The sequence below is a fragment of the Geotrypetes seraphini genome, chromosome 1 (genome assembly GCF_902459505.1).
Source record: "Geotrypetes seraphini chromosome 1, aGeoSer1.1, whole genome shotgun sequence".
Lineage (NCBI taxonomy): Eukaryota > Metazoa > Chordata > Amphibia > Gymnophiona > Dermophiidae > Geotrypetes > Geotrypetes seraphini.
Window position 1 is genome coordinate 151106824 of NC_047084.1, and position 25337 is coordinate 151132160.

General features: G+C 43.3%; 1 protein-coding gene across 3 annotated transcripts in view; it reads right to left on the reverse strand.

The window, feature by feature from the left end:
- Positions 1 to 25337, reverse strand: part of LOC117358278 — a 77158-nt gene that overhangs the window by 39751 nt on the left and 12070 nt on the right. For 2 of the 3 annotated variants that reach the window (XM_033940006.1, XM_033940007.1), the window contains exon 2: positions 413 to 850. In XM_033940006.1, the coding sequence (XP_033795897.1) occupies positions 413 to 850 (438 nt within the window). Of the gene's footprint in view, positions 1 to 412; positions 851 to 2651; positions 2837 to 25337 lie in introns of all 3 variants that reach the window. The other variant, XM_033940008.1, reaches the window with a different exon arrangement.

Sequence of the window (25337 nt, forward strand, 5' to 3'; positions counted from 1 at the left end):
CCAGGAAAGGGGGGGGGTGCTATTTCTGTCTTAATTTGACTTTTGAGTATGTCCACCTGGGGTGGGAGGATATTTTTTAACCTGAATAGGGTAAGGTTATTGGGATAGTCTGTTTCTGTGTTTTATTGAATAATCATTGGGTGTGGGAGGGAGAAAATGGTTGGTTATGCATATTTGTAAGTTGAATGTGCTTTTATTAACTTATTATATTATATATATTTGTGTATTGCACTTTTGAAGTTTAGAAAATCAATAAAGAATTTAAAAGAAAACCCCCAAAAAGAAACTAACATCTCCAGGTCTGTTGAATACAGAGCCTTTTGTAAAACAAACCTTACCATGTCTAGAAGTTCCACATTCAAAAATGTCATCTTCTCTGCTGTAAGAATTTTAATGGATCAGAGCTCATTACCTGCTGTCGTGGATGCCTCACCGCCAGAAGAAACGCTAGGAATTGGTGAATGTGAATATAAATTAGTTCCTTCCTCTGTGCCTAAGGTTGTGTAATCCACTTGTGTAGAATTGCTCTGGTCATCTGCTACTTCAGTTAAGTTGATGTGTAGAGGTGTTGTACTTGTGACAGAAGACTCATCTTCGGAGACGTTCTTGGGGTCACTGAGTGTTACGTTCCAATCATTCCCTTCCCTTTCATTATGCACTTCAGATGTAGAAACTGTGTTTCTCGAATTCTCTGTGTGTGTCTCTGGTATTATCATAGCTGGTGTTGGGACATTTACAATGTGTTCGGTTCCTTTGCCAGGTACAGCATCACCGGTGATCTCTGTACTCATCGGAGTCATCTGATTTTCAGTAGTTTCACAACTGATCATCTTTATTTCAATCAAGCAACCTAAAAAGGAAATAAAGTAGAATTTAAAAAAAAAAAATCATACTTAAAAAAGCAGGAAGTACTAGTTATTTAAGGAAAAAATACAGTACAGAAATGTGCCTGGAACCTTTGGGCTTCAGGTCTTGAAAATTCCCAAGCTCTGCTAATGGCCAAAAATCTGGGGGATCCAGTATCTTTTTCTTTGTATCATGCGGCAGATAAGGTTATCTGGTCCAGTTCATGTGACAGTTCATTTTATATACTCCTCTGTGCATAATTTCTTGCACACCTCTAGATTTTTCAGAATCAAGGCCAAAGTTCCTGGCATCATGCGTGGCAAGAACTGTCTTCAAACCAACACTGTAGATCTGCTCAGATAGCCGGCAAAACCCTGTTAGATCTCCCAGCATGCACTTTGCTGTTCAAACAGATTGAACTAGATGTTGGCTCCTCCATGATCTACCGCCCTCGATATTTTAGGGGCTCTCTTACTAAGTGGCGGTAGCCACTAATGCATGCTTACTGACACTTATGGCTCCTTTTAGAAAGGTGCGCTAGCGGTTTTAGCATGCGCTAAAATGCCGCAAACGCTAGCCGCTACCACCTCCTTTTAAGCAGGCGGTAATTTTTTAGCTAGCGCGTGCTAATCTTGTACGCACGCTAAAAATGCTAGTGCACCTTTTTAAAAGGAGCCCTTAAAAATGGCGCTAGCAGGTCATGCTCAGAAGCCACACTCTAACTACAGATTCGGCACTCACCACCCGTGCACTGAGAAATAGATTTTATTTTTTTAGCATGGGGGCAAGTTTGGGGACAGAGAGCAAGTGTGCAGGATTAGTGTGGGAGCCTTTACTGCCTACAAAATAGGTAACAGTAAGGGTTCACTCGCTAATGCCCATGGGCTAATTTCAAAATTTGCGTATTGCGATGAACAGAAAAATGGGAAATTGTGGACATTTTAGAGGCACGCTAAAAAGTGGCCTCGGCATGTAAAAATAGGATAGGCCACTTTTTAGTGCAGCTTACAAGGGGCCGCTGAAAAGTTCTCAGCCTGACCAACAAAGCTGGGACAGTCTCCACCGAGGGCTATACATTTAGTCCAGTGATTTTCTACATATCTCGTTCCATATTTTTCCAACGGAATGAAAAAAAAAAAAGTGGAAAATCGCTGGACTAAGTGCATAGCGCTCGATGGAGACTGCCCCAACTTTGTTAGTCAGGCTGAGAACTTTTCGGTGGCCCCTCGTAATCTGGCATGACCTCACAGACCTCATTTCCTCGGGTATGCCTTTGGCGCTAATAACAGAACCAAAACTGAGGAGAGTGAAGATTTCTACCCGTATCGCGACACAAATACCCACGCTGAAGTATAAAAAAAAAGCTACAAATAATTTAAAAAAAGGATAGAAAAATACTTCAGAATAACTAATCAGAGCACTGCTCTTCCCATGCTATCCATATTCCAAAAATTGGCTTAAAAAAAATCCCCCCTTAAAAGAAATTTCTGTTACACTTGACATCATTTTAATATGTGAAGCTTTTTCATAAAGAATAAATATGGACATGATTCAAATTTTTTTCTTTTAGGCCCTCTTTTACTAAAGCTGCGGTAGAGGTTTCTACCATGGCCCGGAGTGCTAAATGCTCCAATGCTCATAGGAATTCTATGAGTGTTGGAGCAGCGTCAGAGCATTTAGCATTTCGGGCTGCGGTAGAAACATCCACCGTGGCTTAGTAAAAGGGGGTGGGTGGGGGGGGGTTAAATCACAATCTTCCAAAAACCAGAATTTATCTTAATTTGTAGCGGCACCATATTAAAGACCTTCTAACAACGGCCAGTGTTATGATAAACTGTGCCGGGGACGATTCTCAGCCTCAGATCTTAAATCTGCTGCAGGCGATGGGGCAGTAATGTCTTTAGGCTCTGGGTCAGGGCTAACATCTAGTTTCAGGGCTGTGGATGCTCTCTCTGCTTCCAACAATTGTGTTTCTCTCAATTCTTCCCAACTGTTGAAAGGAAAATACACACCATGTAAGATCCATACGTATTTACGCAATAGTGCTCAGGCGGCAATTTGGCACATACGGTGCCAGACGAACTTCAGATTTCAAGGTTATTTCAAGGTCATTACATCTAGGCGGTTTACAATAATTTAAAAAAAAACAAAAAACCCCGACATATCTGTTAAAACATGTTTCTATACGTCATCTCACCCCCACCCCATCCCTCTGTATTATCTTCGCTAGCACGAGCAACTTCTGCCTGTTGCTTGCACCAGCCTGGTTCCCCTCTGAATCACTTCCGGGTCACGGGGCCATGAAGTGACATCAGAGGGAAATCCAGCACTGGCATGAGGAGCATGCTGCAGAAGCCACTCTTGCCAGCGAAGATGTAGAGCAGTGCCTCTCAAACTTTTTTCTAGCCCCAGCACACTAAATGAAGCAAATGTTTTTCATGGCACATTATAATTGAAATTATAAAATGGCAAAAAACAACAAAAAATTAAATCTGAGAGTTATTTATTTCAAGTTCTTTAAGCTATGTATGGGTAATTGTAACAATGGTGAAACTAAAGTAGATAGAATAGAATTGTTAATGGATGTGTTTGTTTTTGAGTGCAAATTAACCCGAAACATGGCTAGATAGTCAAAAAGCAAACATGCATTTCATCATCCACCATCTGCAGTCGTTCTCTTTTTTTAAATTTAATTTCTGTCAGAGATGAAAATCCAAGTTAACAAAGACTTGATTGATTTGTTGCTCGTTAGGATAACTACTGCATAAAAAATTAAAATAAAATTACTTGCCGTAATTTTCAAGGCCCAATCACATCAAAGAATGCTGCTTGTTTGGGCGGTTGTATCTTGACGTACGCAGACGCTACTAACATTGACAGACTCTTGCTTACGCAACTAAATGTCATCTATTCTAGTGCATACTTATGAAGGGAATTTTTTAAAATAAAGTAAAATTCTGAAATCTCTTCGGGGCACACCACTGGGCCGAGGCACACAGTTTGAGAGACACTGATGTAGAGGTGCAGGGGGAGGGAAAGCACAAATGTGGAATGGGGGGGTGAGCAGGAGTGGGGGCATATGAGGGGGGCACCTCCTACCCTTACTGCGCCACTGTCCACAGCTATCCCCAGCTTTGAATCACCATCAGTATATCCTCGCAGCGTCCAAGATGTCTGCTCAACTAAATTGGTCAATCTGGATTTGCGTGCACATCTCACTGCGTGCTGTTCTGTAACAACTTGTGCCCGAATCCCGTAGGGGCTGATTCTATAAATGACACCGAAATTGGCTGGCACCTAAAAAAAATGGCACCGGCCGCGTGTCAATCGCACTTGGGCGCCATTTACAGAATCACGGCTAGCAGCGCCTATGTTAAAAACTTAAGGCACCTGAAATGTAGGGGAGGGTTTTAAAGACATTTCAGGTGTCTTAAGTTTTTGGAGAATCGCGCTTAGCAGCACCTAAATCATGGTCTGCCCATAGAAATACCCACTTCGGCATAAGGCGCCACTAAGCGCCATGTGATAGGTACCTATCTTTTATATAATCGGATAGGCACAATTCATTTTTTCCCAGTTATTGAGCCTATTAAGGAAATTTGCCAATTAACTCCCCCTCCCCCCCTTTTACGAAGCCACATTGGGCTCTTTTATCGCCGGACATAGTGGTATTAGCTCCGACACTCATAGAAATTCTATGAGCGTCAGAGCTAATATCTCCAAGGCCGGTGATAAAAAAGCCTAACGCGGCTTCGTATAAGAGGAGGTTAGTTAGGTGCCCCATAGTGCATAGCTCAAAAGGAGGTGTGGCCATGGGAGAGTGGGTCAGGGACATTCCTATAATTTGCATACAGTATTAAAGAATACCGAGGATGCCAATATTAGGTGCCTGGAATTACACCTGGTTTCATCAGATGTAAGTCTTGGTGCCCCAATCTGGATGCCAAAATCAGCCCTCAATGCTGTTCTATAATGGGTGCTTATCTTTGAGTGCCCGTTGTAGGACTAGAGCTGACGCCAATTTCTGAGTGCCACTTACACTATCTAGCCCATGTAACTGTTAGCGCATACTTTATAGAATTACCCTCTGTGGAACTAATTTTGTAAAACTTTTTCAAAGTATAAAAGCTTTTCGAATATTACAGGGTTGTTAAAACTAGGGGTTTCCTTTATCATTTATGGGATTTTTCATTCTATTTTATTTTTATTTATTTTTGAAATTTAGGGGGCAGTGTCATCAAAAGTGCACACCTTTGAGTACTACAGTGCACAATTAAGCACTTCTGCTGTGGTGTCCAGTATCTCCCCTAACTCATTCTCCTCCATGGTGTCCAACATCTCCTTCATTCCCTACCCTCCTGTGATTTCCAGCATCTCTCCTTGCCCATTGTCCAGCATGTGCCTCCTTCCCTCCTCTCCATGGTGTCCAGTATATTTCGCCCTCCCTATCTCTCTCCCTGTGAAGCCCACCATCTCTCTCCTAAGAAATGGTCTCTAGTATGTCTCTTCTTCCCTACCTACCCCCAATGGTGTCCAGCATCTCACTCCTTCCCTATCTCCCCCCTCTCCTGCATGTCTTCCTCTGTCCTGCATGCCTCTCCTTTTCTATCTCTTCACCTATCCTTCCATCCTGCCAGAACTGTTCAGCATGTGTGTCCATCCCTTCTGCCCTCCTCTGTGTCCATTCTTCTTCTTCACTATTCCCCCTCCCCCTTGCAGTGTCTAGCATCTTCCCATCCTTTCACCCAAGGTGTCATGAGCTGTCCCATCCTTTCCTCCAAGGTGTCAAGAGCCTTCCCTACTCTTTTTTTTACCCTCTCCAGAGCAGCATCTGCATGTCATCATGCTGAACCAACACTCATTGTGCCCGGGCAGGACTCATCAGGTTTTGGGTATGCGCAGATGTTCACGGCACCATACTGGGCATGACGACTCCGTATTAGCAAACTGACTGAATTCTCAGCAGCACTTACCCATATAATGCCAACGGATACCCCCTCTAACTGCTAAAGCCAAAACTGGCTATTATGTGGGAATTCTGGGGCAGAGTCGGTACTTAACTGGATAAGTACTGATATTCAGTCCTTACCAGTTAAGGGGCACTTTCACTAAGCTGGGTTAGGTGCAAATGTTCACCTAAAGCAACAAAAAAAATGGAGTACTGGGAAACACGTCTAGGCGTCCTGTGATAACTTTGCAAAGTTGTAATAGGTAATATCCATGTCATAATTTATATAACTAGCTTACTACACATTGTAACTAAATCAATTCCTTTATATCTTGTTTAACTCTATATAAAGAACTTGCCTTGAGTTTAACTTTCCATCTGTTTATCCTAGTGGACTCTACAGTATATCACTCATCTTGTCTCCATGTAATATCTGCACTTGGCCCCTCGATTATATGATAAACGGTATTGTAGAAAAGCATTAGCGTCATATCTATGTTATTTGAATGTTCTGATTTTATTAGATGCAAAAGAAAAACAAGGGGGGAGTGGGATAGACCAAGTCAACCTTGGGAACAAACGATCTTTATTCCAGTTTGCACAGAAATAGTACATATAAAATCATATATGATAAATAGTCCTTTAAGCAGAATGGCCTTATTGTAGAAGGATCCAGTGGGGTTTCTGTTCCTTCTCTTTCTTCTATATTGCTTATTAGATATTATGTCTCCCTTTCAGCGTGTATTATATCTCTCTTATTTGAATTTCAGTGCTGTTACTAAGGGTTCCTTTTACAAAAGTGCGTTAGCGTTTTTAATGCACGCTATAGTGTGCGCTAGCCGAAAATCTACCGCCTGCTCAAAAGGAGGCGGTAGCGGCTAGCGCACGTGGAAATTTAGCGTGTGATATTCTGCGCGTTAAAGCCCTAGCACGACTTTATAAAAGGAGCCCTAAGTATATTTTTGAAACTGCTTCATGGTAGTCCTCGTTCATACTATTTCTTTTTATATTTGGTCGTTTTACTATTGTTAAGCTTATTGTTGACTTGTACTTTCCATACACTACCTTGGGTATCAGCAATGAATAGTTTGGCATTAGCTATTCATTGCTGACGGCGTTCAGTAACTATATCAGTTGGAGGAAACCTATTGTTCGAATATTGGGTGCTACATCTCCACCAGTTTTGTTTATATAATTTTCTAATGACCCAACAAAATTCTGTTTGTTGACCACACAACCCCTGAGGAAGACTCTGTATAGCCGAAACACAACCTGTGTCACGGCATATCAATGGGCCATATCAACAGTGTGTCATACCAATAAAACATATTCTAATCTAATCTAATCTAATCCTTAGGTTTGTATACCGCATCATCTCCACGTTCGTAGAGCTTGACGCGGTTTACAGTAGGAGAAATAGGAAGGAACTACAACAGAGAGTTAGAGGTAGAAGTGTGAAGAAAATTTAGAAGACTTGGGATGCCATGATATAAGAGTTTCCTTGATTCCTATTCTATGAGAATAAGAACATTGTACCAGCGACTCTTCTCATGACTCTTAGTACTCTTAACTACAAGGTTTGCAATACTTTTTGACTCCATTTTCTGTGTTTCTAGCTGGAATAGGGAACCAGCTCACCATCACATCCAATGAGAAGAAAGGAAAAAGTGATGTAAAATCTAGACCAGAGGAACGTCCTTAAAGGTCTACAAAGATAAACAGCATTATAGTACAATTCCATCCTGGAGAGGAACCTACTGGACAAGAACACGGTAATTACAGGCTGAAACACCCCCCCCCCCCCAATGAATCTGATCAGAGGCTATATGTATAAGAAAACCATTTTTGATCTAACTCTGCCTGTACATAGTTGGCCACTATTGGAAACAGGATACTGGGCTTGATGGACCTTTGGTCTGTCCCTGTAGGGCAATTCTTATGTCCCTGTTACCTGAAATTCTATCTTTAGTTATCATTCTAGTTTATAACAAACATTCTGGACTGGACTGAGTTTTATACGCCATAGAGTGCTAACTGCTTACCAGTGAAAGCTGGTCCCAGCCCTAACCTCCCTACCTCTGCTGTGTCCACTCTTGTCGATTGTTTACTTTGTTTTATGTATAGGGCTATTCCACCTCCTTTCTGTCCTGACCTGTCCTGGCAATAGAGCTTGTAACCTGGCAGTGCTGTATCCCATTTGTTTTCTTCATTCTACCATGTTTCAGAAACTCCAATGATGTCTATGTCCTCTGCATTGGCCATGGCTTCTAATTCTCCCATTTTTTTTCTTAGGCTCCTTGCAATTTAGATCCTGGTATTTTCTTGTCTTCATTTCCTTTCCCTGCGCTTCAGTCTTTAGTTTCTTCTCTTGTGCTACAATTCTTCTAACCTCCTCTTCTGGATTAGTCAACTCCTGTAATTTGCCCGTTGTTTCTTCCCAGCCTTTTTCCCTCTTAGTATCTTCACGGGATACCTTCTTCCGAATCGTCGATGCTTGGTCGACTGTCGGCTTTCCCCTTCTTCTTAGTTTAAAGCCTGTTCTATTCCTCTCCTGACGTTGTATGCTAGAAGTCTAGTTCCCGCCGCGCTCAGGTGCAGTCCATCTCTCCTGTAGAGCTTGCTTTTGCCCCAGAACGTTGTCCAGTTCTTCACGAAGTGGAACCCCTCTTCCTCACACCATCTCCTCATCCATGCATTTATTGATTGTAGTTCCTCCTGCCTTTTTATATCAGCCCTCGGTAATGGTAGGATCTCTGAGAACGCTATCTTCTGAGTCCTCATCTTCAACTTCCTTCCCAGAATCTTGAACTGTTCTATCAGCGTGCTTCTTCTATAGTCTCTCCTGCTGACATCATTTGTCCCAATGTGGATCATTACTGTAGTCTCTTCTGTCTCCGCTCCTTCCAGGATCTTTCCAATTTTATCCACGATGTCCTTGGTTCTTGCTCCTGGGAGGCAGGTCACTAGTCGATCCTCTCTCCCTCCTGCTATGTGGCTGTCCACATGCCTCAGGATCGAGTCTCCCACTAGGATCGCTGACTTTCCCTTCTTCAGTTTTCGCTTCAGTCTCAGATCGATGTCCTTGGAGTGTTTTGCTGCTTCTTCTTCTATGTCCTCGGTGTGCTATTGAGACAGACATGGGGGAAGCCACTGCTTGCCCTAGATCTGTAGCATGGAATCTTGCTACTATTTGGGGTTCCAGAATCTTGTTTACTCTTTGAGATTCTGAAATGTTGCTACTGCTTGGGTTTTGACCAGGTACTAGGGACCTGGATTGGCTACCATGAGAACGGACTACTGGACTAGATGGACTCATTGGTCTGACCCCAGTAAAGCTATTCTTATGTTCTTGTGATATCTAAGAAGCATTTAAAAGTGGCAGGGTAGAAGTACTATTTTTGAATTGTTTTATCTGGACTGTAAATGTTCTGGCAGAGAGCAGGTGAATCATATAGCAAAATCAGAAACAGTAATTGTGCAGCGGAGAGAGAAATATACAGAGTATTATTGTTGTTGCTATTTTTTTTTTTTTCTGTTATGTGGTATTTTTGTGGGTTCTGCAAAAGCTTTTCTCCCAGCTCATATTTGGCATCATTTCCTGCTAGCTGGTTTCGGCCAGTATGTCAGCATGGGAGCATGCGTCATAACAGGAGGATTTTACTCCAAAAAGCGCTACCTGCAACACATGCCCCTGCCTACCCAATCACAAAGCACCGTAGCAGTGTTCTTCAACCTTTTGACACCTATGGACCGGCGTAAATAAAATAATTATTTTGTGGACCAGAACTGGTCCGCGGACCGCCAGTTGAAGAACACTGGGCTAAGTCGTGGCCCAGACCCCACCCATCTCCACCCAATGTCTACCCCAGACCCCGCCCCATAATAGTACTAATTGTAACACCATTTTTCCATTCATTTTTCATATATATATACACACACACAATATAATCGTATTAACAACACATAATGGTTAACCACAAAATTAAATACACAAAGCACACTGTATGCTTCTCAATATTCATTCCTACCAGAACACAGATAACCCCATGCAAATACGGGACCAAAAACTAAAAGTACTAATATATACAAACAAACCCTAAGGTGCAAGACTCTGACGAAGTTCAACCCCAGAGGAAAAGAAACAAATGCATTTCTTCCTGAACAGACAGCAGATGTAAATCAATCACTAAATTAAAAAATAAAATCATTCCCCCTTACCGTTGTTGTTTCCCTCCCTCCATGCTGTGCCTTGCCTTCTGGCCTGCCCCCCGGTGTTGTCTTCAGGCCGGCTCCCTCTTCCTCAGTGCTGCAGTGCACAAAGCCGTGGGCAGTGGCTCCTCCCACGTCCCGTGCCTCATCTGGAAGTGACGTTGTGACCTCAGAGAGAAGGCTTCTGGTTCAGGCGCAGGACGCGCGTAGGAATCTCTGCCTACAGCTTTGTGCACTGCAGCACTGAGGAAGAGAGAGACGGCCCGAAGACAACACTGCATCGATTGCACCGTGGACCGGCGGCTGAAGAGCACTATCTCGGGCCCAATGTACATGCTGGCCCTGTGGACCGGCAGGAACTTTCTGTGGACCGGCACTGGTCCATGGACCGGTGGCTGAAGAACACTGCCATAGCATGTATGAAAACGCTGAACCTTTAAGATGCCCCCTGGAGAGTGGTTATGGAACACAGAAAAAAGAGGACAGAGACCCCACGCAAAGTCAAATTCCAAAAAACAAGTGGGGAGTGGGATAGACTGTGTCATAGTAACATAACATAGTAACAAAGTAGATGATAGCAGATAAAGACCCGAATGGTCCATCCAGTGTGCCCAATCTAAAAAGTTGTTGGGGTTTTTTTTTCCTTCTTCTTCGTAGCTATTTCTGGGCAAGAATCCTAAGCTCTGCCCGGTACTGTTCTTAGGTTCCAACTACTGAAGTCTCTGTCAAAGCTCACTCCAGTCCATCTACACCCTCCCAGCCATTGAAGTTCTCCCCAGCCATCCTCCACCAAATGGCTATATTCAGACACAGACCATGCAAATCTGACTAGTATTGGCCTTAGTTCTTCAATATTTACTATTATTTTCTGATTCTAGATCCTCTGTATTCATCCTATGCTTTTTTGAACTCCGTCACCGTTTTCTACCTGGATTAGACACTCTTTATTTGTGCAGATCAGCTTAAAATATAATACATATTAAAACCTAATACATTCACATGCCCAAGATAAAAGTCCTGTGAGCAATGACCCAAAGGGTCCTCTTATCCAAAGACCCGACGTGGTCTGTGTTTCAGCCTCCAGAGGGGAGGCCTGCCTCAGGGGTATGATATGTCGGTCTGCCCTCCTAGTAGACCGTGTCGGGTCTTTGGATAAGAAGAACCTTTGGGTCATTGCTCATAGGACTTTATCTTGGACATTTAATGTATTGTGTTTTAATATATATTATATTTTAAGTTAATCTGCACAAATAAAGAGTGTCTAACTCTGGAGAGTGGTGCCATCATGAGGAAGCCCCGAACAGAGAGAACAGGAATCCAAACACTTCAGCAGGGTAGACTTAGATCACACAGCCTGCACGATTTCTTGTCTAGCGCCAAATGTATATGTGGTTGACAGAGAGAGAGAGAGGAGAAGGAATGATGGCAAGGCAGTTTAAGCCCACAGTCTTCCTGTGGGGACCTTGTGGGCAGAGCACACAGCCAGTGATGCATGAGAGAACAAGATCCTGGGCTGCAAATATTGCAAAGATAGTTTCTTTAAGTTAGACAAGTCCTACAATTCTCAGCTGAATCAGATATATCATCTAAGTTTCAATAAGAACATAAGAATAGCCATATTGGGTCAGACCAACGATCCATCAACCCAGCAGCCTGTTCTCGCGGTGGCCAATCTAGGTCACTAGTACCTGACCAAAACCCCAGGAGTAGCAACATTCCATGCTACCCATCCAGAGCAAGCAGAGGCTTCCCCCGTGTCTTAATAACAGACTAAGGACTTTTCTTCCAGGAATTTGTCCAAACCTTTCTTAAAACCAGCTACGCTATCCACTTTTACCACAACCTCTGGCAACGCGTTCTAGAGCTTAACTATTCTCTGAGTGAAAAAATATTTCCTTCTATTGGTTTTAAAATTATTTCCCTGCAGTTTCATTGAGTGTCCCCTAGTCTTTGTAATTTATGACGGAGTGAAAAATCGATCCATTTGTACCTGTTCTACTCCACTCAGGATTTTCTAGACTTTAATCATATCTTCCCTTAGCCTTCACTTTTCCAAGCTGAAGAGCCCTAACCTTTTTAGTCTTTCCTCATATGAGAGGAGTTCCAGCCCCTTTATCATCTTGGTCACTCTTCTTTGAACCTTTTCTAGTGTCGCTATATCTATCTTGAGATAAGGAGACCAGAATTGAATGCAATACTCCAGGTGAGGTCGCACCATGGAGCCATAAAAGCAGCCCTGTGCTGTAAGGAGCAATTCCAGCTGCAACCAAGATTTACACACCGAGAAAATTAGTACTTCTGACTTCCCCGATACCTTTTTCAAAAGGCAGAATTTGGACATCCTGTACTGCACTTAATCCAAATAGCAAGGGGGCATATTGTGGGTGTGTTTAGGACGGGAATAGGGAGGGCCTAAATTTAGGACATCCAATAGCAATAATCGAACAGGTTCAAACGTCCAAGTCAAAAATGAAGGGCATCCTAGGTTAGATCTGTTTCAATCACATCCGGAGTATAAAAAGATGCCTTGATTCTGAGTAGCTGTCCACTGGAAGGATTAAGGCATGACTAGGTTTACCAGGTACTGAAGCTCTGCAAGTACCGTATTTTTCGCTCCATAAGATGCACCTGACCATAAGACACACCCTATATTTAGAGGAGGAAAACAAGAAAAAAAAACATTCTGAACCAAATTCTCCCTGTTAGGTTCTGCACCCTGACCCCCTCCCTGCCAGGCTCTGTACCCTGTCCCCCCCTCTGGTGGTCTAGTGGTAGGCCGGGACAGGGCGCAGGGCGGGTAGGCCTAGTGGCCTAGTGACAGGCAGGCAGGCCCCATACCCCCATGTACCACCCCAGTACCTTAAATCATTGCCCCACATACCTTTTTTAATCATCCCTCCATACCTTTAATCATAACCCCCTTGTATGGATTTACTAGGGGAAGATCATGCCAATCCAAACTTATCAGCTTCTTTGACTGGCTGACGGGGAAGCTGGATATTGGGGAGTCCCTGGACATAGTGTACCTGGACTTTAGCAAAGCATTCGATAGCGTACCACACAGCAGGTTGCTGAGCAAGATGAGTTCTATAGGATTAGGAGACACATTGACGAAATGGGTTGGGAACTGGCTTGGAGGTAGGCTTCAAAGGGTAGTGGTGAACGGCACCCCCTCCGAAATGACGGAGGTGATCAGTGGAGTGCCATAGGGCTCGGTCTTGGGCCCAATCCTATTCAACATCTTTATAAGGGACTTGGCAGAAGGGCTTCGAGGGAAAATAACTTTATTTGCCGATGACGCCAAACTAAGTAATGTAGTGGGTAAATGCACAACAGACTAAGATTCAACGCCCGACAACATGATCTGTGCCGGCTGACTTCCTTCAGGACGTGCCTCTCACCATGAGAGGCATGTCCTATAGGCAATCAGCGGGCATGGACGACTCTCCTCCTCGTCAATGTTTTGTGGCACACCTGAAATCTCAGGAGGCACACAGCTTGCAATACACTGATCTAGAATATATGTTTCGAAAATAGCAAATTGGAAGGGTTTGGCCAGAAAAATGTCTATCTACCCCTTTAGACCGTTTTTTAAATGTTTATCTTTTTTTGAAAATGAGCCCCAAGGTCATCCGGTGCTGCAGGGATAACCATGAAACATTGCGCTAGCCTAAATACTGCTCCAATATAGTTTTCTGTGCCTGAACTCGGGTCACAACTTCCACTCCTCTCCTTTTCACACCTTTTATGTGCAGTAGAACTTTTTCAAATGTGCACGTTGATTATATTATGTATAATTAATTGGTAGGCTAATACATGTTAAGCTGATTTTGTGCGTGTCCAGTGTTTTAAGGCACCCAGATGAATCAGCTGCATGCTAGCAAAACCTCGTGCCTAGAAGATAGCATTTATTTCAACTTTTAAAAATTTTTATGAACTGATCTGGGTTACAATCTGGTCTGCTCTGTACTTAGTTTATTTCTTTCAACCCCCAAAGATTTCTTTGTACAGACTGCAGAATAATGTATGACTTTTTTTTTTTCCCCTAAAGAGCTATTTGTATGTACAAGAGCGAATCACAAATGAAAGTCCATTGTTAAATTACACAATAACTGAAACAGAGATAGTGAAATGCAACATATGTACGCATGCATTGCCCGTTGGATAGTTCGTCCACGCATAGTGCAGCGCTTGGCCTTTAGTTGTGTGGCAGCCACGAGGTCAGAAACATGGACGCGCCATTGCAAGATTGCACCGTTGATGAACAACGTCCAATGGTGCGCTTTCTTTGGGCAGAGAGAATGAAACCTGTGGAAATTCACCATCGGATATTGAGAGATTGGAGAAACTGGGCCTCTTCTCCCTAGATAAGAGGAGACTGAGAGGGGACATGATCGAAACATTCAAAATACTGAAGGGAATAGACTTAGTAGATAAAGACAGGTTGTTCACCCTCTCCAAGGTAGGGAGAACGAGAGGGCACTCTCTAAAGTTGAAAGGGGATAGATTCCGTACAAACGTAAGGAAGTTCTTCTTCACCCAGAGAGTGGTAGAAAACTGGAACGCTCTTCTGGAGCCTGTTATAGGGGAAAACACCCTCCAGGGATTCAAGACAAAGCTGGACAAGTTCCTGCTAAACTGGAACGTACGCAGGTGAGACTGGACTCATTTAGAGCACTGGTCTTTGACCTGGGGGCCACCGTGTGAGCGGACTGCTGGGCACGATGGACCGCTGGTCTGACCCAGCAGCGGCAATTCTTATGTTCTTATGACTCAGTATTGGCACAGCACAATGAATCAATGAAAGGTTTATGAATGTGTACAAACTTTTAAAGCGGAAGAACAGATATAATCGACAAAGGTCATTCTGGTGGCCCATGAATATCGTGCACACACGAGCACATTGACAGGACGGATGCCTGGATTAGAGAAGACCGACAGATAACGGTGTCTCAATCGGCTGCAAACTTGGATGTCAGCCAAAATGTATGATGACTTGGGATACAGGAAAGTCTGCGCACGATGGGTTCCCAAATAGCTTACTGATCTGCACAAGCAACAGGGTGTGGAGGTTGCGACCCAGTTCCTGAGATGGTATGAAGAAGATCTGAGAATTCTGGAGAGAATTGTCACTGGCGACGAGACACGGGTGCATCATTGTGACCCGGAGAGCAAAAGACAAAGCATGACGAAGTAAAGGAAGTGGGCGGTGCTCACCTGGCTTCGGGAGCGACCGAGAAACTTCTTCTCTGCAGGAATGTAGAAGCTAGTTGAACGATAAAACAAATGTGTTGTCTTGCATGGGGACTACGTGGAAAAGTGATACGTTCAATTGCTCACAGTTGCTTCTGTTAAAGTCGTTAAATGTATTTTGCCTTTACTTTTTGATTTACCTTCGTATGTTTTCCTCTTTGAGAATACTTCAAAAGGAATTCATTTACAAAAGCTGGGAAAAGAACAGCTGTCTTTTTAAAGTCTGAAGAGAAACAAATTAATTAAACTGTGCATTTTACTTTGTCCTTGAGTTTGAGAAAACAAAAGTGCCGAATAGAATTTTATCAAGTAGGTAATAGATACTGGTGTTAGTTACAGACCCCCCTCCACACACACACACTTTTAGAACTGATTAGTGAAAAAGAGCTCTATGCTAATTTTTATAACAGGGTGCCTGTCCCAATTCCTGGAGCTCCTGTTGAAGCCCACACCAGCCCATTCTGATTGGCTGCCACATATGGGAAACAGACTCTAGAAACTGGTCTTAGGCCTAGATTCTTTTAAAAAAAATGTGTTAAAAAACAAGGAGGGGCCTTAGGTGTCCGGGCCAATCAGAGCTTTAGGCCCCTTCCCAGTGCATCCAGGGAGGGGCCCGAGGCTCTGATTGTCCCCTCCCAGGATGCACCGGGGAGGGGAAGGCCCATTTTGGAAGAGGCAGGCCAGCTGGCCGGAGAGAGTAGGCATCCCTCCGGTCAGCCATCTAATTAGAAACATAGAAACATGATGGCAGATAAAGGCCAAATGGCCCATCTAGTCTTCCCATCCGTATCAACCATTATCTCTTTCTCTCTCTGAGAGATCCCATGTGCCTATCTCAAGCCCTCTTGAATTCAGACACAGTCTCTGTCTTCACCACCTCTACCGGGAGACTGTTCCACGCATCTACCGCCCTTTCCGTAAAAAAGTATTTCCTTAGATTTTTCCTGAGCCTTATCACCTCTTAACTTCATCCTATGCTCTCTCATTGCAGAGTTTCCTTTCAAATGAGAGAGACTTGACTAATGCGCATTTACATCACATAGGTATTTAAACATCTTTATCATATCTCCCCTCTCCCGCCTTTCCTCCAAAGTATAGAGATTGAGATCTTTAAGTCTGTCCCCATACGCCTTATGACAAAGACCACGCACCATTTTTCCTTCCTCTGTACAGACTCCATCCTTTTTATATCTTTTTAAAGGTGCGGACTCCAGAATTGTCCACAATATTCTAAATGAGGTCTCACCAGAGTCTTATACAGAGGCATCAATACCTCCTTTTTCCTACTGGCCATACCTCTCCCTATGCACCCTAGCATTCTTCTAGCTTTCGCCGTCACCTTTTCAACCTGTTTGGCCAACTTAAGATCATCACATACAATCACACCCAAGTCCCACTCTTCTGTCATGCACATAAGTTCTTTATCCCCTAAACTGTACCATTCCCTCAGCTATTTGCAGCCCAAATGCATAACCTTGGATTTCGTAGCATTAAATTTTAGCTGCTAAATTTCAGATCATTCTTCAAGCTTTGCTAGGTCTTTCTTCATGTCATTCACACCATCCAGGGTGTCTACTCTAATGCAGATTTTGGTATCATCCGCAAAGAGGTATTAAAGATACCGGGAGAGGGGTCAGAGTCAGAGGGGAATGTTGTGATGTAGTGGGAGAGAATGGGCATCTCTCTCGCTGCTGGGGAGGGGTTGCTTGTCAGCAGGAGAGAATGGGCATCGCTCCTGCTGTTGTGGGAGGGGGGGCAGTTGCTCGTCAGCGGGAGAGAGTGGGCATCTCTCCCGCTGTGGGAGGGGGCTGCTTTTCAAAACGGCTTTTATACAGCCTCCAACACTGCTATGTTGGGGTTTTAAACAGTGCTGTCACTGTACCGGTACCCCTGGACCAGTCGCTGATTTTTGTCGCCAAAAGCCGATGCCGCTCTTGGAGAATGGCTCAGAGATTTTAAATAATCCACCGGATTGCTTATTTTAATATTGAAGAACCCATTTGCATGTCAGTGTCGGAGACTGCTAGAAAGCTCGCTAAAAACAGAGATAAGCCATTTTGATAATCCGCCGCTAAAATGCGTGCAGTCTAAACCATCGGGAAACCATTTAGCGACAGTGTTAAATTTTTGAGAATCTGGGCCTTAGTTCCTTATAGCTGGAGTTGCCATCTAATCACCACTCAACATAAGAACATCCATTAAGTCATTCACTTTTCATTTCATTTTGGATTGGATTTATTCTTTTTGATATTCCGCTTGTTGGGTTTTGAAAAGCTGGTGAGATCGGGGCCGAATCTGGAGTTTATCGTTTATTAAAACTTGATATACCAGCTTAATTGCAGCGTAATTCAAGGCGGTTTACAATAAAATACATTAAAAAAAACCAAAAAATAGAAAAAGATCCCCATTAAAAATAGGAAAATACACTACTTTCATACAAAAAAAATAAAACCATACATGGTCCATCGCATAGTGTGACATCATCATATCTACGTGTATGCGCAAATGCACTTCAGACCAGGCTCAAAGAGATGAGGTTTGTGTGGGGCTGGGTTTGGGGGGACGGAAAGGAGCGGAATGGAGCAGGACCACGCATCCTCTTAAACCAGATGGAAAATCTGATAACTCTAATCTAGCCCAGAATCCCGTCTTCACAGTGGCCAATCCAGGTTACAATTATCTGCCCAAAACCCAAACAGTAGCAACATTCCATGCTACCAATCCAGGGCAGGCAGTGGCTTCCCCTATGTCTGTCTCAATAGCAGTCTATGGGCTTTTCCTCTGGGAACTTGTCCAAATCTTATTTAAAACTAGCTATGTTAACCGCTCTTACCACATCCTCTGGAAATGTGTTCCAGAGCTTAACTATTCTCTGAGTAAAAGAATATTTCCTCCTATTGGTTTAAAAGTATCTCCCTGTAACTTCAATCGATCCACTTGTATCCATTCTACTTCACTCAGGTTTTTGTAGACTTCAATCATATCTCCCCTCAGCTGTCTCTTTTCCAATCTGAAGAGCCCTAACCTCTTTAGCCTTTCCTCATATGAGGATCCAGAAACAGGGACGAAGTGTGAAGTAATAAAATTTGCAGATAACACCAAACTAATTAGTGGAGCTCGGACTAAAGAGGACCACGAAGAATTGCAAAGGGACTTGAACAAACTAGGGGAATGGGCGATGAGATGGCAGATGAAGTTCAATGCTGAAAAATGTAAAGTATTACATGTGGGAAACAGAAACCCGAGGTACAACTATACGATGGGAGGGATGTTATTAAATGAGAGTACCCAAGAAAGGGACTTGGGGGTAATGGTGGACATGATAATGAAGCCGACGGCACAGTGCGGAGCGGCCGCTAAGAGAGCGAATAGAATGCTAGGTATAATCAAGAAGGGTATTACAACCAGAATGAAAGAAGTTATCCTGCCATTGTATCGAGCGATGGTGCGTCCGCATCTGGAGTACTGCGTCCAATATTGGTCGCCGTACCTTAAGAAGGACATGGGTTCAGAGAGGGTTCAGAGGAGAGCAACGCGTCTGATAAAGGGGATGGAAAACCTTTCATATGCTGAGAGATTGGAGAAGCAGGGTCTCTTTTCCCTGGAGGAGAGGAGACTTAGAGGGGATATGATAGAGACTTATAAGATAATGAAGGGCATAGAGAGAGTAGAGAGGGACAGATTCTTCAAACTTTCGAATAATAAAAGAACAAGAGGGCATTCAGAAAAGTTGAAAGGGGACAGGTTCAAAACGAATGCTAGGAAGTTCTTCTTTACCCAACGTGTGGTGGACACCTGGAATGCGCTTCCAGAGGATGTTATAGGGCAGAGTACGGTATTGGGGTTTAAGAAAGGATTGGACAATTTCCTGCTGGAGAAGGGGATAGAGGGGTATAGATAGAGGATTACTGCACAGGTCCTGGACCTGTTGGGCCGCCGCGTGAGTGGACTGATGGGCACGATGGACCTCAGGTCTGACCCAGCAGAGGCATTGCTAAAAAAAAAAAAAGGTTCCATCCCCTTTATCATCTTGGTCACTCTTCTTTGAAACTTTTCTAGTTCCGCTATATCTGTTTTGAGATAAGGTGACCAGAATTGCATGTAATACTCAAGATGAGGTCACACCATGGAGTGATACAGAGGCATTATAATGTTCTTAGTCTTGTTTATCATCCCTTTTCCAAGCATCTTGTTTGCTTTTATGGCTGCCTCCACACACTGGGTGGAAGGTGTCGGTGTATCGTCTATTGACACCCAGATCTTTTTCTTGGGCACCGAGGCGAGTCTCTTTCAATTGAAAAGGAACTCTGGAATGAGGGGGCATAGGATGAAGGTAAAAGGGGACAGATTCAGTAGTAACCTCAGAAAATACTTTATCATGGAAAGGGTGGTGAATGCTTGGAACGGCCTCCTGGTGGAGGTGGTGGAGACAAAAAGTGTTTCTGAATTCATGAAAAGCTTGGAACAAGTATTTTGGATCTCTAAGGGAGAGGAGGGGATAGTAGAAGGCCTCCTAGCCACCCAAGCAGCAAAACTAGACCACCAACTCTCTAATTTACTGATCTCGACTGCAAATTACAAAACCTTCAAAAAAGAAATAAAAACCCTGCTATTCAAAAACTACACGTAATGGCGGAATAGAAATCACTAATGTAATGTAATGTTATATTCAAAACACGGCAGTTTGTCTGATTTATGGGCTGAAAAAATATGATCATATTAGCCCATATTATCAGGAGCTACACTGGTTGCCTTTCGAAGCTAGGGTGCTATTTAAATTTGCTTGTATTTGCTTCAAAACGTTATTCGGCTTAGCTCCAGCTTACCTATGTTCATAGTTTGAACTATATGGGATGAAAAAGTCTGCTCGAAGAATCAATTTCTTTGCCAATCCTACACTAAAACATTGCCGTCATAAAAGATTTCTTGATAAAACTTTGCTTTTTGGGAAGGCAAATCGAACAATCGGTTAAGTAGAATCATTTCCCAGACTCCTTCTTATTACACTTTTCAAAAATCTGTGAAAACGCATCTTTTGAAAATTTTGTAAATTAAGCGTCGATTATGTTCTGTATTTTTTAAGAATGTATTGTCACTGAACCGTTCAGTCTCTCTTGAATGTGAACTGCCTAGAACTAAATGGTATGGCGATATATAAGAATAAAGTTTATTATTATATGGTCTTTATCTGCCTTCGTTTTTCTATGTTTCTATTACATACTGTGTCAATATGATAAATTTAAATATCTCCAAGGTAGTGATGCTGCCACGTTAAATGCACCAAAGTTCATTCAATTCCTATGGGCTTCAGTGCCAAACAAGTGGAGCAGGCCTCATCCAAGGCAAGGCAAATGTTGGGATGTATCAATAGAGGCTTCATCAGCCGCAAACCTGAAGTCATAATGCCGCTTTATAGAACCATGGTGAGACCTCACCTGGAATACTGTGTGCAATTTTGGAGACCACACTACCAAAAGGATGTGCTTCGAGCTGAATCGGTCCAGCGAATGGCCACTAGAATGGTCTCCGGACTCAAGAGTCTCTCATACGAAGAAAGACTGGGCAAACTACAGCTATACACTCTTGAGGAGCGTAGAGAAAGGGGAGACATGATTGAGACATTTAAGTACATCACAGGTCGTGTCGAGGCGGAAAGCGATATATTCTTCCCCAGGGGACCCTCGGTCACAAGGGGGCACCCGCTCAAACTCAGAGGAGGGAAATTTAATGGTGACACCAGGAAGTATTTCTTCACAGAAAGGGTTGTAGATCACTGGAACAAACTTCCGGTGCAGGTGGTCAAGGCCACCAGCGTGCTCGACTTTAAGAATAAATGGGACATCCATGTGGGATCCCTACGGGGGTCGAGCTAAGGATCTGGGTCATTAGCACTCAGACTTGATGGGGTGGGTCAGAAGAGTGGGCAGACTTGATGGGTTGTGGCCCTTTTCTGCCGACATCTTTCTATGTTTCTATGTTTCTATATATAAGGGATCTACATGTCATTAGATGCGCCTGATAACCTGCTGAAATCTGGTTTGCTGAATTTATTGCTTTAATTTTAAAGACTTTCTCTCCTAACAACTATTGCACAGTCTATTCTTCTTCTGTGATCTCTTCATAATATAATGTATGAGATATTTATATTCTGCTGAACCAAAAGACAGTGATATGCACCAATAAACAGTTTGAAACACTCCTGATATGATGTCATAAGAACATAAGAATAGCCTTACTGGGTCACAACAATGGTCCATCAAGCCCAGTAGCCCCTTCTCACGGTGGCCAATCCAGGTCACTCATACTTGCTACCCATCCAGGGCAAGCAGAGGCTTTCCCCATGTCTTAACAGACTGTGGACTTTTCCTCCAGGAACTTGTCCAAACCTTTCTTAAAACCAGCTATGCTATCTGCTCTTACCACATCCTCTGGCAACACGTTCTAGAGCTTAACTATGCAACGAGTGAAAAAAAATTTCCTCCAATTGGTTTTAAAAGTATTTCCCTGTAACTTCATTGAGTGTCTCCTAGTCTTTGCCATTTTTGACAAGCAAAAAATCGATCCACTTGTACCCGTTCTACTCCACTCAGGATTTTGTAGACTTCAATCATATCTGCCCTCAGCCGATTTTTTTCCATGCTAAAGAGCCCTAACCGTTTTAGTCTTTCCTCATACGAGAGGAGTTCCATTCCCTTTACCATCTTGATCGCTTTTCTTTGAACCTTTTCTAGCATCGCTATATCTTTCTTGAGATAAGGAGACCAGAATTGAATGCAATACTCCAGATGAGGTCGCACCATGGAGCGATACAGGGGCATTACAACATTCTTAGTCTTGTTAACCATCCTTTATAAAATAATTCCAAGCATCCTATTTGCTTTTTTGGCCGCTGCCGCACATTGGGCTGAAGATTTTGAACGCGGAAGATGGGTCTCTATCAAATATATTCTCAACTATGCATCGTACGCACATTTGGTAGAGACTCATCTTCCGCATTCAAGAAGTTGACATCACATCACGAGTGTTTCACAAAGTGAAACATGGAGGATTAAGTAGACAAGTTCCTGGAGAGAAGATCACAGTTGCATTTTTTTTAAGTTAATTTTTAATCTATTCCATGTAAGCCAGTCGGCCACCTGATCCAGTTTTACAGAAAAGGAAGAGTAATCAGTGGGTAGATAAGAATTAAAAGGATGAAGAAGTTGGATATCATCAGCATAAATAAAAAAAAGTAAAACCAAGAGACTGAAGTAATAATATAAGTGGAGCAAGGAAGATATGGAAAAGGATTGGCGGATTACAAATGTAAACCCCCTAACAAAACATCTCATATCATCAGGTGTTTACGTCGGTGTATCTCAAACTTGTGCCTCCTGAGATTCCAAGTGCGCAGCAGCACACTGAGAAGGAAGAGAGGCGCCTGCCGGCTGACTTCCCTATGCAGTACAGCGCCAGCAGTGCCCGATTCGCCGAAGGCCTGCATGTTTCCCCCTTCTCTCTAGCGTCCTTCCGGACTCACCTTTAAAGCTAATTATAGCAGCCTGCAGAGGATCGCCGGTAGGTAAAATGATTTTATTTTCAATATAGTGATTGAAATGTGTCAGTTTTGAGAATTTATATCTGCTGTGTATATTGTGTGTATATGAAAAATGAATGGAAAAAAATTGCATTACAATTAGTAAAGGGGGTGGGATCTGGGGCAGAACTTGGGTTGGCCTAGGGAGTGTCTGTGGCTGGGGTACTCGGTTGATATTTGTTAGACTTAGGGGGTACTTAGCTTGAAGTAGTTGAGAAACACTGCTGTAGGCAATCAGTTGGTGCCAGTGCCTCTCATTTTCTCCGGCCCTCTTCCCTGCTGGCACCCCCTACTGGCGTCTCAGGGCCCATCAGAAGGGCCTCTGCACATGCGCGGACGTCGATGTAATGACGTCACGCATACGTGTGATGTCATCACGGCGACGTCTGTGCACTTCAGGGTGCCTCAAGTCGCAGCCACTACCATTAGTGTGCCCTGGCTCGAGAAAGTTTAAGAGACATTGGTTTACTTTATTCATCTGACATGAAGCTCATCTACTCTGGATTCAGTGCCATCTTGGTGGAGGCATTGGCACCTCTTCTCCTCTCTTCCCCCACTCCTTCCCCACCGCGTGCTTGCTTTCCCTTCCCCACTGTACCTCTAACTCTTCACTAGCAGGAGCAGCATAGTCAACCTACTGATCACGTCGGCCTCATCTTTCCCTCTGAGGTCACTTCCTGGTTGTGGGACCAGGAAGTGACATCAGAGGGAGAGCTAGATCCAGTGTGGGAAGGGGATGGCAGGCGCGGCAGGGGGTGGGGAAGACGTGGGGGACAGAGAAGAGGGCAGGGGCACCTCCAACCCTCGCAATGCCACTGTCTGGATTCCTTCAATGGTTCTCTCTACAGGTTCCTTGAAAACAATATTCCAGGGACAGCTGACGAAAACTATGAAAGAGACTTTGAGCAATGATTGTACGGACTCTGGGCCCTCCTTTCCTTCCTGTACTCTAAGAAAACTTGCCATCTTTATGAACTCAGACGACGAGGTCTATACAAAAATAAAAAAAAAAAAGCAAAAGCATAGTAAGTGGAAAAAGCTTATCTCTGTGCACATGCCTGTTTGCAGCATGGCTTAAAGATGCAGCGTTGTGAAGATAACAGTTGTGTGATCGTTTCTCTTCTCCCTGCCTGCAGTCCTAATGATACAGCAGCCAGTGATCCTGTTAGTGGACAAATAGCCCAAAACACAAATGGAGGAAAAAGAGATACACTCCTTCTAGTGAGAAAGCGTGAAATAATCAGATCAAAATAATAAAAAAAACAACACGCTAACATCAGAAATAGAAAATATTTTGAACTAGTATACTTGATTTTTGCAAAGGAAGGTAAGTACTCAGAGACATGGAGGAAAAAGGGGAACAGATTCCCCCCCAAACCTCACCCCCCCAATCATTGCAGTACTTTCCAATTCACAACAGATGGTATTTTTTTAGTGTACTGTAATGAAATAAAGTTGAATAAACTTATCTTTAGTTATAATTCTTTGGCCTCGACGTGCCACGTTTCAAATCTTCATCAGGAAGCCAAACGGAAAAGATTAATAAGACAAAAAGTTTTCTTTAAAGCTTGTTCTGTAAAATTCTTAAGAGACCGACACCCTGTATGTGAGACTTTTTGGGCTCCTTTTATGAAGGTGCACTAGGGTTTTAGCGCACGCTGGATGCCAACGCCTCCTTAGAGCTTGCGTTAGTATTTTTCGTTTAGTGCGGGGTTTGCGCATATTAATCTTCAGCGTGCACTAAAAACGCTAGCACACCTTAGTAAAAGGAGCCCCATGTCTTAATAATCTTTTCCGTTTGGCTTCCTGATGAAGATTTGAAACGTGGCACGTCGAGGCCAAAGAATTATAACTAAAGATACGTTTTTTTCAACTTTATTTCATTACGGTATACCGGTGGTTCCCAATCTTGTCCTGGAGGACCACCAGGCCAATCGGGTTTTCAGGCTAGCCCTAATGAATATGCATGGAGCAGATTTGCATGCCTGTCACTTCCATTATATGCAAAACTCTCTCATGCATATTCATTAGGGCTATCCCAAAAACCCGACTGGCCTGGTGGTCCTCCAGGACAGGATTGGGAACCACTGCGGTACACTAACAAATACCATCTATTGTGAATTAGAAAGTATTGCAATGATTGAGGGGTGAGGTTGGGGGGGGGGGGGACTTTGTTCTCCTTTTTCCTCCATGTCTCTGAGTACTTACCTTCCTTTGCAAACATCAAGTATACTAGTTAAAAATATTTTCTATTTCTGATGTTAGAGTGTTGTTTTTTTATTATTTTGACTGGACAAATAGCGGCAGTTCTTTTCAGAAATTTCCTTTGCCGCCTTCACTACGTGTTTTATCATGTCTTTCACAAAAATGTACTACCGATCCCCCGTCATATTGATCTTACATCAGTACCAATTACCTAAGAAGTGCTCAGAACCATCAGATAGAGCAGTGATTCCCAACCCTGTCCTGGAGGAACACCAGGCCAATCGGGTTTTCAGGCTAGCC